General features: G+C 40.5%; 1 protein-coding gene across 5 annotated transcripts in view; it reads left to right on the forward strand.

Annotated features, from left to right (window-relative positions):
* Positions 1–18,367, forward strand: part of MTA1 (metastasis associated 1) — a 76,412-nt gene that overhangs the window by 20,256 nt on the left and 37,789 nt on the right. For all 5 annotated transcript variants that reach the window (XR_003572651.1, XM_027896566.1, XM_027896570.1 and 2 more), the window contains exons 4-10: positions 5,196–5,322; positions 5,489–5,552; positions 10,787–10,904; positions 12,518–12,620; positions 14,653–14,752; positions 15,980–16,168; positions 17,301–17,375. Coding sequence is in view for 4 of the 5 variants with exons in the window: in XM_027896566.1 (XP_027752367.1) it covers positions 5,196–5,322; positions 5,489–5,552; positions 10,787–10,904; positions 12,518–12,620; positions 14,653–14,752; positions 15,980–16,168; positions 17,301–17,375 (776 nt within the window). In the remaining variant the exon portion in view is untranslated. The remainder of the gene's footprint in view (positions 1–5,195; positions 5,323–5,488; positions 5,553–10,786; positions 10,905–12,517; positions 12,621–14,652; positions 14,753–15,979; positions 16,169–17,300; positions 17,376–18,367) is intronic.

Below are 18,367 nucleotides of genomic sequence, written 5' to 3' on the forward strand. Positions count from 1 at the left end.
CAGACCTACTGTTGAGATCAGCGCAGTGAGAGAGCCGAGTAATGGGAAGATACGGCCAGAACGCGAATGGAAAAATTATAGATATATATATATATTTTTTTTTTTACTCTTCCAATAAAAGAAGGAAAAAGGTGTGATTGTGAAATGAATGTTTTGAAGTTTAAAAAAAAAAAACAAAACACTTTAGCTTGTATGATCCATCAGATTCTAAAACAGACAAGTCTGAAATGTTGTCTTTTCTCCTAACTCTTTATACAGAGAAATGGGTTGGAAGCACCTTATTCTGTAGTTGGTGGCTGTAAATTAATACCTGATGTATGCAACCTGATTCTTGGATTTGATCTGTGAACTTACTATTTTTATCATATGATATAAAGCTTATCTGAGCTGTGCTATAAATCTTTCAGCTTCATAATGTCTTCCATACATTGTTAGCACTTTTTGTTCATAAGCCTTTTTAATCACCTCACAAATTATTCTAGGGAATTTCTCCACCTGTTTCTGAAATGAACCTGCTTCATCAGTAGGAAACTGTTTAATGTTCTTGCCCAGAGACTTCACAGAGGTTTAAGAGAGATACTGTATGCAAAGAAGATTGCGGGCAGGACTTGATGGAAGATAAATGGGAAAAATACTTTACTCCTCAAGCTACTGTTGGGTGCTGTCACTACATATTTTCTCTGTACGTCTTATATAGTTTTTTATAATCCAGTTAATACTTCCAGCAGCAGGAATACAGCTTCCTACCCTCTCTTCTAATGATCCGCCCCCATCCATGTCTGGACACTTGTGGTTTGGTTTGCCTTAGGAGCAGTTCTCACTTCATAAAAATGTTCGCCCTGATTTGCAAAGCAGTGAGTGACCAGTTGGTAGTGGTTGAAGAACTGAGTGCTGGCTGGTTTGGTAGATTTGTAGTTAGTTTTCAGTAGGTGATGTTTGGGTGCCAGGCACACATGGCAGAATGGTTTGGGAAGTGCCAAAGCTTCTGAAAATAAATGTCTTGTAGTGGTTAAATGTCATTGCTCGTTCAATCCATGAGTTGCATGATACCTATGTAACAGGCAAGGAGTTTATTGAGAATTTTTTTTTTACATTTTAGATAACACCAATCTAAATAAAGTTTGAAAATAGCTTCACAAAAAGTATTTTTATTTTATTTCTTGCATTTTATTCCCTCTTTCCATTTTATCCCAACACCACACTTGCAGATTTAAGAGGAGTCAAATTCACATATCCACTAATGACAGTTTGGCTCTGTTGTTACTGGGAGGAAGAAAAGTGTGGTTTTTCTCTTTTTGAGTGGTGCAGGGAGGGAAGATACAATAAGCATCCAAAATAGGGTCTGTTTTGCAGCCATGGCCACTATTACAGATGGCAGAGATGATGACAAGGAATTTGTGGCAGGAATCCCAGTGGGAGGTCTTGATTATGTGGCAAACTCCTTCTGAAGTGCCAAGGTATAGGGATTTCTAGTTGTTTAAACTTTCATCATATATTCTATAGGTACAAATCAATATCTTGGTTTTTGGTAGAGAGAAAATAAATAAGGCTAATGCTTCATACAGACCATTTGAAACTGAACCTGGAAGAAGGAAACTGGTGTTGTATTGATCATTTATTCAAGTGCAGCATTTCTTTAACATCTTTTAAAGGTCCTTGGATGAACTGTTAGAGCAGCAAAAGTTACAACTTCCTTTGCTGCTGAAGGAGCTGTTATGCGGGTCACCAGCATTGGCTTAACTGTGTTTCCCAATGTTTTGGTTCCATTTTTTTCCTTTACGTTATTTTGTTAGTGATAACCTTGCTAACTAATTCGTCTGTTACTACAGAGTGTCTCCCTAGTTGGACAGCCTGGTGTGTTCCCTAAACCTAATTTTTGTATCTTGTTTGCCTTTGTGCATTTCAGAATTCTGTCATGTAGCTACTTGTACAACACCCAGAATGCAGAGAAAGGGCTGGTGCTTTCCACCTCTGGTGTTGTAGAGAGCCCAATCTGATCTATGGCAAATTGCTATTCTTTCTAGTGTCTAGCAAATATTGATGTTTAATTTCACATCTCACACATCCAATCATTTTAAATTACAATTACTGCCTCTTGGGTTTCTCCTACCAACTCAAAGTTTACACTTCCTAATTATTTTCCCCATATATGTTAGCTTTCACATGAGTCCTCCTGTTTGTGCCCAGTCTGTCTGTCTCTTGTTCCCAATATAAGTCATCTTCAAGCTTTGTTTAAGTGCTATTAATGATTCTGTCATCAAATATCAAATAATACTTAATCTAATACGCTCTTTGCAGCATTCCACTGGATATTTCTGCATAGCTGATATATTACTGTTTGTATTAAGGTTAAATGTTTAGCTTCAAATCTGCACAAGCACATCTATCAAACAAAGAGATTAATTTTGAAGTCAGGCTTTAGGAGCGCATTGAAGTCCCCCTATACTGTACCTCCTGTATTCCCGTTGCACTTACTCTACAGTACTGTCAAAATGCAGGAGAGTCTTTCTGAAAAGATTTTCTTGGATATTTTATAAATATGTATTTCTTTTTTTCTTTTTTTTTAAGACTATAGTTCTTCCCATAGGCCACCATTCTTGAGGATGGAGTCTGCCTCACTTGGAGTGTGAGTTGGTGGGGGCTGTAGGAAGGTGAAATGCAGATGTGTCAGACAGCCTTGACCTGGAGCTGCGGCTGGGACAGACCCCGTTGTAGTTTATACTCTGGTTTAATAAGCCTTTGCTGTCTGTGCAGAGGTGGTGATGTGGTGTCAGCGGGGTGTGAGGTGGTATTGGTTAGTTTTTGTCAAAGCTGCTTTTGCATGACTTCAGTGAGGTAGAGGTTCCTGTCCTGGATCCAATCCTGTGTTCTCTCCTCCTCCCCTTGGTTCTGAATTCATTTGCCAGTTTCATTCTTTTCAGTGCTAAATCATGCCTGTGGAAAAGGAGAGGAGATGCTTATGTAGATTTGTTTGTTTGTTATTCCTTGGAATATTCTTACCTCTGTGTCTCTGACAGTTGTGCCTCTGTGTGTGTGTGTGAGTTGTTCGTTACCTGTAGAAACTCCTGTCTATTTTCAAGAAAAAAATGTGTTGTGCTTTTTGATTTTTAAAAGGTTGTGCATAGCAGAGCTGGAGTAAGAACAACATGTGTGCTTCCCCTTACCTGTATTTTATTACAAAAGCTAGACACATAAATAAAACACTAGTTGGAAGGCAAGCCTACCTGAAGGGATGCAGTTCCTGGGATTAGCTTGGTCTTGCTGGTGCTTTTGTTTTGTTTTGTTTGTGGATTTGACTGGCATCACAGCAGTTGACACACTTTATGGGAAAATGTAATTTTTAAGAGCTCTAGGCTATCAAATATACTGAAGATATTAAGTATTTTAGGTTGCTCCTTACAGTGTTTTCCCTGCATTACACAGTGCACTACTGTCATTCTCCAAAGCTGGTTTAAGTGCAAGCATGAATTGCCTTTTCATTTGTGCATCCCTCAGTTTTCAGGAAAGCAAGCTTGGAACTTGCTGACTTGTTTGTGGATTGCTGCTGGTGTATTTATAGTGCAGGATAGCAGGCACAATATTAATTTTCAACTAAAACAGAATCCACTTCAGTAAATAAATTGCAGACCCGTGAAACTGTGGCACAAATGTAAATTTGGTGTTCCAGTTCCCAGGAAAATATTAAAATGTTAAGTGCCTGCTGCTGTATGCTTAACAGCTCGTGTGCTGTAACAGCTATTGTATGTTGCAGTCTGGTTTAATTATGCTACTATTTTTTTCCTTCCTTGCTGGAGCAGCCTACCTGAGGGACAAATAAACCACAGGTCTTTTTTCAGGACAGTAAAACAGTGATAAATTGTGGGGAACCTGTAGGGTACATAATTTTCTGTCACCCCCTTTGGCATAATGTTGGCCTATTTTAAACTAAATGCAATTTTAGTGTTTTATAAAACGGAGATCTCTCGTTTCTGTTTGCTTAATTTTTTTGGATAACTATAAGGATTATAGTTAACTAATCTTGAGGGTATGTAAATCTTAACTGCCTGTGTGTGTTTCTGACTAGCAGTGTTTCTTGGCAACAACTGTTGAATTAAGCTGCAGGCAAAAGTCTGCTCTTTGAGAGTAATGCTGCTGTAAAATTAGAGTTTTACAATTCACGTATGAGGCTTTACAGCTCGTTCTACTACAGTCTGGGAAACCTTTCCCATGGTTTTGCAAAATACAGTAACTACCTTAATTTCTTAGGGAACGAAAAGTCTGGTATCTTCTTTCCCAGTCCATCATGGAGGGCCTTTGCAGCTTTTTCTTATGAGTATTTGGCCTTTTCCAACTTTATTTTCATAACTGGCAGGATACTTGCTAATGAACACAAAACACACCAACAATTTATTTCTTACAGGAAAGATGCCTGGAGATGTTTTGGATCAGTTGTGTATCAGTGTGGATGTGATTTCGTGTATTTACTTGGGCATAAGTTTAAGAACTGGTTGGATGGTAATTGGATACCTTGAAACCAGACATGGTAGATCCTGACTGTTGAAATGCTGGAGAGTTGCAGTTGAACGTGTGTGGTGGAGTGGTAGGGTAGGGTGGCAAGACTGGCCTTAGGCACTTGGTTACATTCCAGTTAATCTTGTGGCTGTGATCTATTGGCTGTGGCTGGAGCGAGGAGAGTAAAATACATTCACTAAATAAACTACCTTTTTCAATGGGCATTTCCTGCAGATGCTGTTGAGGTCGGGATGGGACAGTGTGATATCCTGAAAGAGGAGAAGGGTTTTAGAGAACTGATGCCTGGCAAAGAGGAAAGACTTCACTTTTATTGCCTCACCCGAAGTGTGTCAGCTTCTGCCTGATGAATCTAATGATGCATTGATGGTCTCCAAAAGCAGCTCGCTCTCCTTTCAGAACTTCTCTGTTGGTAGCAGATCTGTGACTTTCATCTTGGTCAGCTTTTTTTGACTCTCTGAACCTGGGGTGATTTGATCCCAGTGGTGAATGAATAAATACATTCTTCACAGGCATCATTTCAATTATGTAATTGTTCAGTTGGCTGAAATGTGAGGATTCAGATGAAGGTGGATTTAATCTGATTGTTCATTATTTAGCAAAGGTTTTAGAGCAGCTCATCCCGATTGGCTCAGAATCAATTCTTGCTGTGTTCTTGATGATCAATTTTGTCTCTTTACAACTAGGAGAAATGGAAGAAGAGATGGAAAATCCAGAAATGGTTGATTTACCAGAGAAGCAGAAGCATCAGCTACGACATCGTGAGTTGTTTCTCTCACGACAGCTGGAATCCCTGCCAGCCACACACATTAGGTAATGACTGTTTCTTTCCATTTTATTCAAAAATCAAATACCCTTATCATTACTCAAGCATTCTTCAATGTAAGATCAAGTTCTGTGTATAACTTCAGTAATACCATCTTGTGAATCACATGAGCATTTACGATGTTTTTTCATAAGATGTTTCTCTTTTTTTTAGAGGCAAATGCAGCGTTACTCTGTTAAATGAGACAGAATCCCTTAAATCGTATCTGGAACGGGAGGTAGGAACCATTTTGTGTATTGTAAAGCTTGAACAGTTTATTCTGGCACAGTTTAGGATTGGTGCCTTTTTACAGGTTTTTTTTTTTTTTTTTTTCATTTCTACATGTACTGTGCATTGACAGTGGGAAGTTTTAGGTCCCATACAATTTTCATTCTGCTATAAAATTTTGTGGACCCAGGGGCCAGATCTGATGTTTGCATCCCTGTGACAGGGATGCACAGGTGGGAGATGCAGTAACTGTAGAAGGGGGAGCAATACAGCAAGCTGTGTTTCTGTATGTTTTCTTTATCCTGAAATCATACAGATTTATGTTAATATGCTTTAAGCTTGATCTTGCCTCAGATTTGAGGAGCTTAGTTCCCTGTTCTTTGAGTTCACTGTTTAAAATACTTATCCATAGTCCTTCATGTGCCACCACAGACACTCAAATCCTTGAAAAACTGCTTGTCAGGTGATATCTGAGCCCTGCAGAAATTTACTCAATCTATACCTTTAAAGGTACCTCAAACCAAACACTTGAACTGAATTGTCTTGCACAGTTAATCACCATCCAGAGTGTAAACACTGAGGTTTAGTTTTTCTAGGTATTTTGTTATATTAAAAATTGCTATTGTATTTTTTTAAAAAATATATTTATATACCTTTAATTGTGACCAGACCTTTGGCTGCTGGCTCTGTCGGACAGTCTTGGAATGTGACAATCTGTGAGCTTTACTTTGGGAGATTAGCAAAGAATTTCAGTATATCATTATTTGAATACATCAGCAAGCAAATAATTTGCATTTGAAGGCTTTAAAAGGTTATACAAGAGAGGAAATCTTATAATTAAAAACAGTAGGGTGATGGTCATTACTGTCTTTTAAGACAAGAAGAAAACAGGTCATTTTTTTGCAAGGAGCATACTGTAATCTCTCTCATAGCTGGACTTTTTTTATAAATGCTTTTTTAGCTTTCTCTAGTATTTATTTAAGCATAAGATTAATTTTAATCTGATACTTGAAGAGAATTTTAAACAAAGAACAGGGATTAAATCATCGAGGTTTTTCTCTTTGGAATGTGAAACCAAAAAAATCTTGGGCCTGCTGAAGGCTGCCAAATGGCAGCGCATCAAGCGAGGGACGTTGTATTCAGCAGCGCTTGTAACCACTCAGCAGCCCAGGATACACCAGTTGGAAAGCAAAAGTTAATCAAACTGAAATTGCTTTAGGTTTTCTAGTACTCAACTTTTAAGTCATGTTTGCTCTCAGTTGCTCCCCCCAACACGATTTTATTTTCACTGATGTTACAGATAGGTATGCTGAGATGGAAGGGAACTGCCTTCCTCTAATTGTGCAACTGCTCTGTTAGAGATGTAAGCACAAAAAGAGATTTTTTTTTTTTCTTTTCCCCCCATCCTTTTTGAACTCTCAAAATGCAAGATGAGTGATGTGGGTTATTTTTAAAACTGAGCAGGCACTTGGAAATTTCACAGAACAAGAGAGTTCCCTGAATGTGTCCTGTCACTTAGCATGGCATTTTGCTGTGGTGCAAACTAGCTTGGACAGATGGTAAAAGAAAGCTCAGAACACAAATGTGCTTGGGTGGAGGGTAAAGAGATTAGGAAAAGGAGATGGTTTGTTGCCTGATAAATTCCTAACACTGGATGGTATTGTTTTGAACTGTTTTTTTCTTTCCCCACGCCTCCTGTTCTTAATCCATTCTTTGCTTTGTTTCAGGATTGTTGTTTTGTTTTGTTTTGTTTTTTAACATGGCTGCTGTCAATATAGCCTAAGCAGTTCCAGGGAATCTGTCATTTGATTTCTTAAATGTTATGACCAGTGAAAGTAGGCTTTCAGCCCCAGGGTGTCTGCCTTGAAGCAGGTTAAACACGCAGACACAAATTTTTAGGGAGATAGTAAGCATAGAAAAATTACGTTTGTGTTATCTCTGTTTTCTTCCTTCTACCCCTCTCTCATCTCTCTCAGGAAGATTGCCTTGTTACATTTGAAATGCAGGCTGAAGGGGACCAGCACGGACTCTTTTATTGGGCCTGGTAAAACTGGGTTTGTAGCAGGAGTGAGGAACAGGAAGAAAGAGGAAAAAAAAAAAAAAAGTAACTGGAAAACCTGAATTTTCTGTGGATACCAAATTCCCATGGAGATCAAGAGAAGGGCATAACCAATTATGGCAAAAGCACTAGATTTCCCTATTCTGCAGGAAACTGTTTTATATGTGCCGTCTACTTTACAGCTCTGCCTGAATATATCCAGACGCTTGCGTGAATTTGCCTGCTGAGCAGATGTCTGGCATTTCTGTTCCTTTTGGTACCCCCCTAAAAATAAAATGTTCTCTAGTTAAATTATATTAAATACATGAAAGTAAGTTTGCAAGCTGTAATGAACTAACCATTATTTCCATACTGTACTTTCACTTTGGGCCTGTCCTTCTTCTTCCAGTTCGTCTGCCGTTTCGCAGTGGCTTTGGTTCTTGGCTATAGCTTTGGGCAGCTTGGGGGCTTGGGTAGGGAAGCTCTGAGCATATGTGTCTGTCTAACAGCTGGGAGAAGTAGAAAGTCATGATTCAGTTTTAATTCTTGGCAGGTCATGTTGATTTTTCTGAATGTGTTGGGTGTTTTCTGGAATCTGAAATTAAAAGAGGAAACTCTTCTCTTTCTTGCCTACTGCAGACTCAGCACACACAGTTTTGACATCTCCAATGATCATGGAGGATTTTGAACAGCTGTTCTTTTGTTGTGAACATCACTCTTGTAAAACCCTTGTGAAAAATTGTTCATATCACATAGTGGTGATCAAGAGCTCACATGTGCTCTCAAGTACACACAAGGATCCGGTTTATTTCTTATACCATGGTTTGCACTGGCACTAAACTGACATGTATTAATGTTTTCATAAATCCCACTCAATTTGCAAGAATGAATTCCTTATCTATGGGAGAAGATGGTAGTGATATTGTTTTATATCTGGAGGTTGCAGTTTCTGTTGTGTTCACACTTTCATCCTTTCTCTGGTGAGGAGGTTCTAGTTGGGAAGAAGCTTTTAATTCTTTTGTTGAACCTGCTTGATTTGAGACAAAACTGTATAAAATATAACAGGATGACCTGAGATTAGTAGAGAAGGACGGGGTTTATTATATATATATGAGAAAACTCATAGTGATAATCAATAAAAGAGAAGCAATAAGGCATCCAACAGTCAAATACCATGGCAGAAAACCCCTCCACAATGTATGACTTTCCCTGGCCAAGAAAGACTGTAAAGAAATTGCCTGTAGAATAGGTCTTCCTTGGGGCCCAGTGTGTAATACTGCAGTGTTTGGGTTGCATATTTACTGGGCAATGTGCCTCAAAAGCATTTATGTTGCACGGCATCTACTTAGTCCTGCAGTTAGGTATTTTGGAGCTGAAACAAAGAAAACACTGTATTTATAACCTGGAAGCCTGTGAGACAAAAGCTTTTCTTACATTTTATTAATGCAATAATGCATTTTCACAGTACTGTAATATCTTCAGCTTTGTGTATGTCAGGGAGCAAGAGACACAGATTTCTTTACATAGCTGTAATATAAATGAGTTTTCATGTACTCTGAAGCTGCCTTCTGTCATGAGGTTGATGTAATTTGACCCTGGTGCCTGTAGGAGTAGGAATGAATTTTGTCAAAAGTATAATTTATTTAGGATGCAACCGAACCCCCCCACCCCAAACCCAAATACAGACAACCCTTCCCATTGAAGTTCAGTTCCTTTCCAGAATATTTGACATGTTACTGTGGAAATTCACAGCAATTTTTTTTTTTTTTTTTTGGAGGGAAGGCTTTGTATGACAGATTGGGAGACTCTCTTTTCCTTTACCACCTCTTCATAAAGCTGAAGAGGGCTTGAAACTGATACTGGTTTTGTCCTAATTTTTGTTGCATGCTGCTGACACATACAAATATAGGGAAAGGGAAAATGAGGTGAGCATGAAATGAGATGTATTTAAAGAGAGTGCCTGCTAGTGACATGGAAATATGGGGGAAGGGAAAATGAGCCAGTAGCCCAAAATGTGAAAAATGGCGCATCACACGTCCTGTTTCTGTTCAGAAGCATTTCTCTTTCTTGATGATGATGGTGCTGTGGACAGAGGTTACAAAAGGTCTGTTACGCCACGTCCTACCAGAGCTCTAATCCTGCCTAATATCCCACATTTTACTTTGGTGGAGCATACCTGGTCTCTGATGTGTCACTCGATAGCTACAGCCGAGTACTTATCCATGCAGAAAAGTTTAATTACTTATACTGTGGAGTTTAAAGTAGTTAAAATATTGGGCTGTTTTCTTTCCCTGCCCTGGCAGAACATTCTCAATCTGCTATGCCTTCTTGCTTTAATTTTACACACCCAGGTAACGTAAGCTAAGCAGCTATTTTAGCCTTTTTCTCATCTACTTAAACAAAAGCAACAAATTAATGTATTGCCACCTGCAGCTAATTACTGCTGCTGCCAAATCTGCTGCCCCTCTCCTTATCATGGAACAGAAGGAAACAGGGTGATTTAAGCTTAGATGGTGGCAGACAAGAACTTGGTCATCAGTGCATCTCTGTGACAAGGAAAGCTGAGCACGTCCTGGTCTATATTAGCAGGAATGTAGCCAGCAGATAGAGGAAAGGGATTCATCCCCTCACTTCATCACTTGTGAGACTACTTCTGGAGTGTTGTGTCCGACTTTGGGCCTTCCAGCATGAGAGAGGCATTGGCAGACTGGAGCAAGCCCATCAGAGGCTGCAGAGGTAGCCTGGGGCTTCATGTCTCTGGGGGGTTGCATTAGTCATGACATTATACTTCAGTTTGTACCAGTATTTCTGTGCACATAAGTCACTGGCATCTAGTACTGTTGTTTTGGCATATGGGAAAATGCAGTTTTGTGTTCTGAAACAGGTGCTAGGACTAAAAATTGTCTCCTGGCGCCTTTTAAACTTTTCTTGTGCCAGAGGATCTTTGTTCACTTCAGTTTTGAGAGACTGTGTGTTAAGGGAAGGGCTGCTGTTGAGGAGAGCTGTTACACTTCCAATGTAGAAGAAAATGGCAGCATTTGGCTTTAAAACTGGTGGTTCATTTACTGTTTGTTCACCCAATTTTAAAATCTCTATATAGGTACTAAAACCAAACTTTAAACGTAAAAGCTTGGTAGTATGTATGTAAAGCTGAAAATAAAAGCTAATAACGCTGTTTACCTTTTTGCTTTTGTTTTATTTTTTAGGATTTCTTCTTTTATTCACTAGTATATGATCCTCAACAAAAGACTCTGCTTGCTGATAAAGGAGAGATTCGAGTTGGAAACCGATACCAGGCAGATATAACAGACTTACTAAAAGAGGGTAATTTCTGTAATTTATTTAAATTGTCAAGAGTCCACATTGAATGTGGCCACTTGTAAGTGTGCAGCCTGCCAAGGTGTGGGAGGTAGAGATTCCCACTGCCAGGCCATGTGGACAAGGATGGCTGGGTTTGTTGAGGCTGTTGGCCACTGAAGGCAATTAGTTCTGTTTCAAACTGGTCTTTAAATGGGCATTTGTCCAAATCATAAATGTTGTTGAAATAAATTGAATTAATGGGCGCTCTCAGAGTTTGCACTCTTTTTATTAGGAGATTTCAGAATTTCCATGGGAAGCACAAATTTCCATCGTGTCTGTAAAAGCCTTTTGTGTTTTTAATCAAGACTCACTTCCCTGTGAGAGCCCCTCCCAAATTACTGCCAATTAAATGCTGTCTGCCCTCATCAATCTGCCCATTATTGCCGGGTGCCTTTTCCCTGGAGCCCTCTCCCATTCCCAGTGTTGGCTGCCAGCCTAGATTTCTCACCTGCAGAACAGGCAGAGGGAAGAATTTGCTGGCTGGAGTGTGTGGTGAGACCTCAGCCTGCCCCCACTGTGTCATGGAGCGTAGCACCACAAGGACCCTGGCCCAAGGGAGAGGGAGCAGTAGCAATAACCAGTGGTAGTTACCAAATAGTAACTAACTTTAGATTTGTCTCTGCACAGACAAGTCCAAAAGATCACCACCCTACAGATCCAAAAGTGGGTGGAGAAACTGAGAGGGATGGAGAGTGTTGGCACCCAACTGTTCTTTCCTGAGCCCCTTGCAATCCATGGGGAAAGGTCTCCTGAGAGACCGAGGGCTGTGACCCATGTTGGAAAGGCCCTGTCCAGACTGAATAGGCCAAGATGTGAAGGCAGTGAGATGCCTCTGCTCTGCTTAGGAGCTTTGCTGGTATTGTTAGTCTCATGCTAGAACAGGCAAACAAATGGGTCAGGGCTCTTGTTTAATTTGTCTGTGAAACTGGTATTTATTCAACAGCTGGGCAAGCCTCCTAAGTGAGGGTGAACTAATTTGAAAGGAATCCTCTTCCCTCAGTCGGCCAACATGGGGCTTCAGAGAAGGATAATCTCCAGATGTTTTAAAAGGAACAGAAAAAAGAGGAAAAAAAGTTTCTCCTGTGTTTTTCCAGGGTGTTTTGGTTTGTTTAGAGTTGGGAAAATAAAAACAAGAGTGTCTGATGCCATGACTTACCCCTTAGAAAGCAGCTGATGTAGGTTGAACCAGTTACTTTTTGCCTGCTCAGAGCAGCTGGGAGTGAGTCTGTTTTCCTGAAACTGCTGTAAGATAAAGGAGGAAGAGAGACGAGCCGAGGAAAGAAACTGTTAAGAAACTGTCTAGTTTGGAGAAGAATGTACTGTTCACCATGACATGTCCTTTGAAACCAGTTTTTGAAAATCTGATTGCCTGATTCAGACGAGCTGTGTTGCTGTGTCTGTCAAGATGAAATTGTCACGTACAAATAAGTGAATACAATTTTCACAGCGGCCTGTCAGGCAGATTAACTGAGATGGGCTAAGAGTGTCATTATGGTGAGATAAACAAATAATCTAGAAACTACTTTGATTTTGAAAGAACCCTGCTAAGCATTTCTGATTTGTTTTTTTTCAACCAGGTGAGGATGATGGAAGAGATCAGTCAAAACTTGAAACAAAAGTTTGGGAAGCCTTTAACCCACTAGTAGACAAGCAGATAGACCAGTTCCTGGTGGTAGCACGGTAAGAAGCTTTTACCTCTCTTTTGGAGAAGTAAATGTTAGTAACTCTTCCAGGGACTTTAAGTTCTTTTTCCTTTTTTAGTATGAATGCTGGTTTTGGTTGCTTGATTCACTCACTCCATTTTGAAAGACGGACATTTTACATACCTGCCTGGGAATTGCATGACTTTAGGAACAGCTTTTCAGATTTACAACTTAATCAGTTTCATTAAGGAAGAGAAAATGGCATGTAAAAGCGATCCTGAAATTGGTGAGGTTTTTTCAAATGCTTTGGCCAGCAGGCAGAAGACTTAGTGAGCTAAATTCTTGGCAGTTGTTTGCTCTGTCCATTTTCTGCCTTTTTCAAATCCAGTGACATTTTAACATCCATTAACAGTTTGCTAAGAATTCTAGTGAATGCTTTTGATGGAGCAAGGACGCTTGCTAAGGCACAGATTCGAAAAGGTAGGCACAGTAAAGTACAACTCCGCAAATCTGTACTGGTGGTGTTTTTATTTAAATCCAAATTAATCTTTGTGGATCAACTTTTCCTTTTTAAAAGGTTCTTGAACTAATTCGTTGTTACACGTTTATATAACTGAAGACTATATTAAATTTTAGGCCATCATAGCAACTGGTGACTGAATAATTTGGAGAAAAAAATAAAAAAAGTAACACACTTCACATTCTGTGTGGTTTAGGTGCCTGCTGCAGCCAAGGGCTTTAGACCTGGTAAACAGAGTTAAGCCTTTTTGGATGAACCCTGGATCTGTCAGGTTCTTTCTTTTTCCCCCCTCTTGTGTTTTCTTGTGGGTTGGTTTGGAGTGACTGTAGAGCTCCTTTGTGATGGGGATTTCCAGCTTATGTAGGCTTCTGGTGGCAAAGCTGGTTGTAGTGGTTCTCTCTGTCTGTTCAGTACTACCCACTGGGTTTGCCAGTACAGCCACTGTAATGAGAAGCACTGAAAAAATTGCCTCTGTCCGGAATCAGCAAAGCATTCCAGTTTATAATTAGTTCACACACACACACAAAAGTATCAGTTCAGCTGAAGCTGAGGATGGGGGAGTTGTGAAGCAGGGATGGGGATAGTGACTGAGAGGCTGAGGAGAGGGCGAAGTGTGAATCGCCACAGACACTTGGATGGGGGAGGCTGGTTTGGATTCTGGCCAAAATTAGATGTTCGATGACAACTAGTGCTTAAACATTTACCTTTCCTACTCCTGCACTGCTTGGCTCTAGTGTGTTCGTCTGTGGGCTCAGCTAGTTTTGGGAAGTGATTTGAGTGGAGGGGGGAAAATCCTGACCCACCTTTTTTTGTTGTTGCAGTTGCTCAGAGGAGTTGAGCTCCAGTTCCCTTGTGCAGAAGGACAAGTGTTTCACCCACATGATGTAGCAAGCAGGCAGGGGAGTAGGAATTTCGAGAACCAATGTTTATGTTAAAGGTTCCTCCAACTAATTTCTTTAGGAATAAGATGAAGAGCATGGGGATTGTAGCCTCAGATGCAGAAATAACTGGTATTGTGAAGTATTTGAGAATAGCTGTGTTTCTATGCAGGCTTTATAATAAACATTACGTAATAAGTTGTAAAATAAATATTGCTTTTAATGTCACTGAAGCCTTTAGAAAAATGTTTGCATTACTGCATTTTCCCTGTATGGTCTCGGCATCTGTCTCTATACCTTCGGGCAATGCAGCACTGCTCATGTGATTGGGGAAGAGACTATTGCCATTCATAAAGCTTGCTTGTGCTCAGTTCCTTTTATAGCTTGAGTCTATTGAGAGATAAGAGAGCAGGTCAAAACTCCCTGTTGGTCATCCCTCAGTCTTTGTTTCCTCTCCTGTGCCTAAGCCTCTTTGGTCATACGAACTAAGTAAAGTGTTGATAATAACAAACCACATCTGAAGAGAACGGTCTCTGGCTCAGAATGAGCACCGAATCACATCCTCTTGTAACTGAGAAATGGAGTCTGCTCATCTCAGAAAGTGTTGGTGGGGTGTTTATATTTGTGCTGGGCTTGCATGCAGAGTTAATGCTGTGTTTAATTCCTTTCAGGTCTGTTGGTACGTTTGCCCGAGCGCTGGATTGCAGCAGTTCTGTCAGACAGCCAAGTTTGCACATGAGTGCTGCAGCGGCCTCCAGGGACATCACGCTGGTGAGATTTTTTTTTTTTTTAAGAGAACCTTAAGTCTGTGAGAGATGCAAAATATTCACCTCAGCAACAACAGTTGGCAAAGAGAGAGGGGCAGATGGATTGTAATTGTGGCCTGCTGTGAAGCAGACCCTCTCTTTGTAAAGGAATCCTTTAGTTACAGATGAAGTAACTTTTTCTGGCCTTGGGCCTCCTATGATCCATCATGGATAGTTCTATGAGATATTTTTTGTTGTTGTGTTTTAGTTTTATTAAAATACTCTGATGACATGCTTTACAGCCCATGTCTTACATGGACTTGGTAGCTGCCTTGAGAAAAATGCAAATGATTGTCTGCCTGTCTGTAATGTTACAGTGCCAGACTGCCACTCCTCATCATTTCCCCAACACCAGACTGTCACTGGCATCCTATGGCAAGATTGTCTAGGGGAAAAGCTTGTGGTCAGATAAGAAATGTCAGGGGATCCAGTTGTTCTCTTTGAGTTCCATTTTAGAATACCTGAGGAGTGGTGTTATTGTTAACATTTTAAAATCGTAACTGTTGCTGAGTAGATCAAGGAAAGGGAAAACTTGAACTTTTATGCATTTACTAATTCCAATTCCTCCCTTGCAGAGTGTTCTCAGCCCTTGCAAATCACAAGTTGCAAACAGCCATAGCTTAGCTTTCTGAGGAGTAGTTGCTCCTGAGAGTCATTCTTTTTCCCTACTCAGCTGTGATGTGCAACTTAAATCTTTTTTAGGGTTTCTGGCCTTTGGGGGGAACCATATGTGTGTGTTGCTGCTCTTATTTTTCATATATGCAACTTCTGTGGATCGTTTGATGAAGAAGGCACATGGCCCAGTCTATGAGAAAACATGCCCTTGGACTTCTACATTTATACCCCATATGTGGAATGGTAGTTAACAGGGCTGCTCAGTCTTTGGGGGAGTGGATCTATCCCTGACTAACAGTACTGCTGCAGTGGTGGTGCTGAGTAGGAATTACTGATACACAAGGGCTTGTATTTCACACACCCTGCTATTGCTAGTGAATGTTAGACTTGTACACTGACAATTGCAGTGAGTCTGAGGTTGGAACAGTTTTTACTGACTTTGTTTTGGGTATAGAATACAGCCCCCTCAAATCTTGGTCCAGCATTTGTCATTGCTGTTTCACTGTTAAGCATTTCCTCCCCCCCCAACTCCAGATGCATGTCCTTACATTTCTCTTTCTCCTTTTCAACCGTGTAGTTCCATGCTATGGACACTTTGCACAAAAATGTCTATGACATTTCCAAGGCAATCTCTGCGCTTGTGCCACAAGGTGGGCCGGTCCTGTGCAGAGATGAGATGGAGGAGTGGTCTGCTTCAGAGGCAAACCTCTTTGAGGAAGCACTAGAAAAATATGGAAAAGATTTCACTGACATTCAGCAAGATTTTGTAAGTATATAAAACAAGGACCCCTGTGGTGACCGGTTCTGATCAGTGACAGAGCTGGTTTTCAGCTTGTCTAAACTGTGTTGTTTTTCCTCGTGTTGAAGAAGAGGGCTTTGAACTAGAGCATGTGTCTTGCTGTAAAGTGGGGAAAGGCAGACCTCATACTGATGACAGCCTGTTGTACAGGCAGAATTTCAAATCACAGATGATTGCTTTTCCTTTAGAGACGTTAATTTAGAATCATCTGCTCCACTACAGCTGAGGGAGGATTTAGGAAAGTGTTGTGACAGCCGAGCTGCTCTAGATTAATTTGTGTTTGAAGGAGAGTAAGTACTGGGCCTTCTGAAACATGAAAATGTAGTCACTCTTACAATGTGATTTCAGAAAGGGCCTTTGAAAGTTTTCAAAAGGAATCCTGGACATCCAAGGGAAGTGTCCTGTAGTTTGGCCAAAGCTCCATGCTAGGTGCTCAACCTGTGGATTGAATGGGGCACTGTAAGGAGAGCCAAGTTTCACTGTGTCACTGATTGAGTCCTCTGGACCACAACAAGTAGTTTCAGTGTTGCTTGTCCAATGCTCTGATCTTTTAGACAGAGGGACTTGAGAACAGCACAACACTCTCTGATCCTGCTGAAATCCTCATGCTTCTCATGCAGAGAACAGAGCTGGTGGAGCACGATTCTGTTAGCAGTTTGTTTTGGTTTTGTGTTTTGGTGTTTTTTTGGTTTTTCTTTAATAGGCCAGCTCCATTGAAGCCAAGCAAATCAGAACTGGGATACTGTAGTTGTGGCTCTTGCTTCAGTCTCTCCTTCTCAGGGTCTGAGCCTGTGGGGCTCCCTTCCACATTGTGCCTCTCTTGAATGGTTTACTGTGGAGCCACTGCAGCATGAAGATTTACCTGTAACCAGTTCCACTTCTACACTGAAAACTTTTTTTGAAAGGGCATTTAATTTAACGTGTGTCCCATGTGCATCTAATGTCCTTGGGAGATTCAGACACTGACTTCTCTTTTTGTTGTGAGGAGGGTTACTAGTTGCAAGATTCTGCTACAAACTGTCGGTCAGAGGAATCCTGTGAATTTGTGAGTCTGTGCCAGCTCCCTTCAATGACTGCTGCTTTTCCTTTTTGTCCCTAGCTCCCATGGAAGTCCTTAACAAGCATAATAGAATATTACTATATGTGGAAAACTACAGACAGATATGTTCAGCAGGTAAGAGAGTCAGAATCACCTCTTTCATTCTCACCCAAGTTGTTTTTCTTGCCTGTGAAGCTGAGCCTTGTTACTTTATTCTCCCTCTTGGGGTTCAGCCTTTCCATTAGGTGCGTTCTGTTATGACTGGAACAATCTCTTGTCACCAAACTCATCAGCTGCTCTGTAGATACAAACAGGTAGCAGTGGCAGAAGTACATCCTTGTTGTGTTTGCTGCTACCCTCTTTGTTTGGAGCTTTCCAGTGTCTGCTTAGGAATTCAGCAGAGGAAGGCAACGCAGTTACTTTCTGCCTGTACAGTTCAAGGCCAGCGTTAACTTCACTGACTTTTTTTTTGGGGGGGTCAGCTGCTGTACAAGAGGCACCCACGCCGATTCCCCACTGCTGCCTGCCAGTGACTTTGGTGGCAGATGCATGAGGTTCCCCCATGTAAGCTCTGCAAGTGAAGTGTGTGTCTGGGAAGTGTTGATGGCTCAAATTCCCAGACTCGTTATACTTGAGAATCAACTCTGACTGCTGTTTACAATCGTTTTTATCTCTGCGTGTTTAAATATGAAGGCTGGTTGGTCCCTGAAATAAAGCAAGCGCAATGCAAGCAACATGCAAAATGTTGCAGAGTGTCAGTTGCTGAAAACTACTTACAATATTTAATAGGAAAATCAAGTAAAGGAAGGGAGAAATTTAGAATGGAGTTTTCATTATGATCATCAGTCTTAAGCTGAGGCATCTATTTGAAGTATTAGAAAAAGTGGAGTTAATGAAAATACCTTGCCTTAACATGCTTCCTTGGAAATTCAGCCTGGGGTAAAAACAAGATGCCTGAGGCATTGACCAACGTTTGCCATGTGCTAATATTTAAGCACCTTGATCTGTAATGTGATTTTTACAATTTTCTTTCTATTCAGGACACTGTTTAAATTATAGAGGGGTCCTCTATACAAGAAACATAACTGATACCAAAAAAAGACTTTTAATAAAAATATTAATGGCAC

Source organism: Empidonax traillii, unplaced genomic scaffold (genome assembly GCF_003031625.1).
Source record: "Empidonax traillii isolate 1590-97213 ecotype Southwest subspecies unplaced genomic scaffold, ASM303162v1 scaffold502:size815047, whole genome shotgun sequence".
NCBI classification, from domain to species: Eukaryota; Metazoa; Chordata; class Aves; order Passeriformes; family Tyrannidae; genus Empidonax; species Empidonax traillii.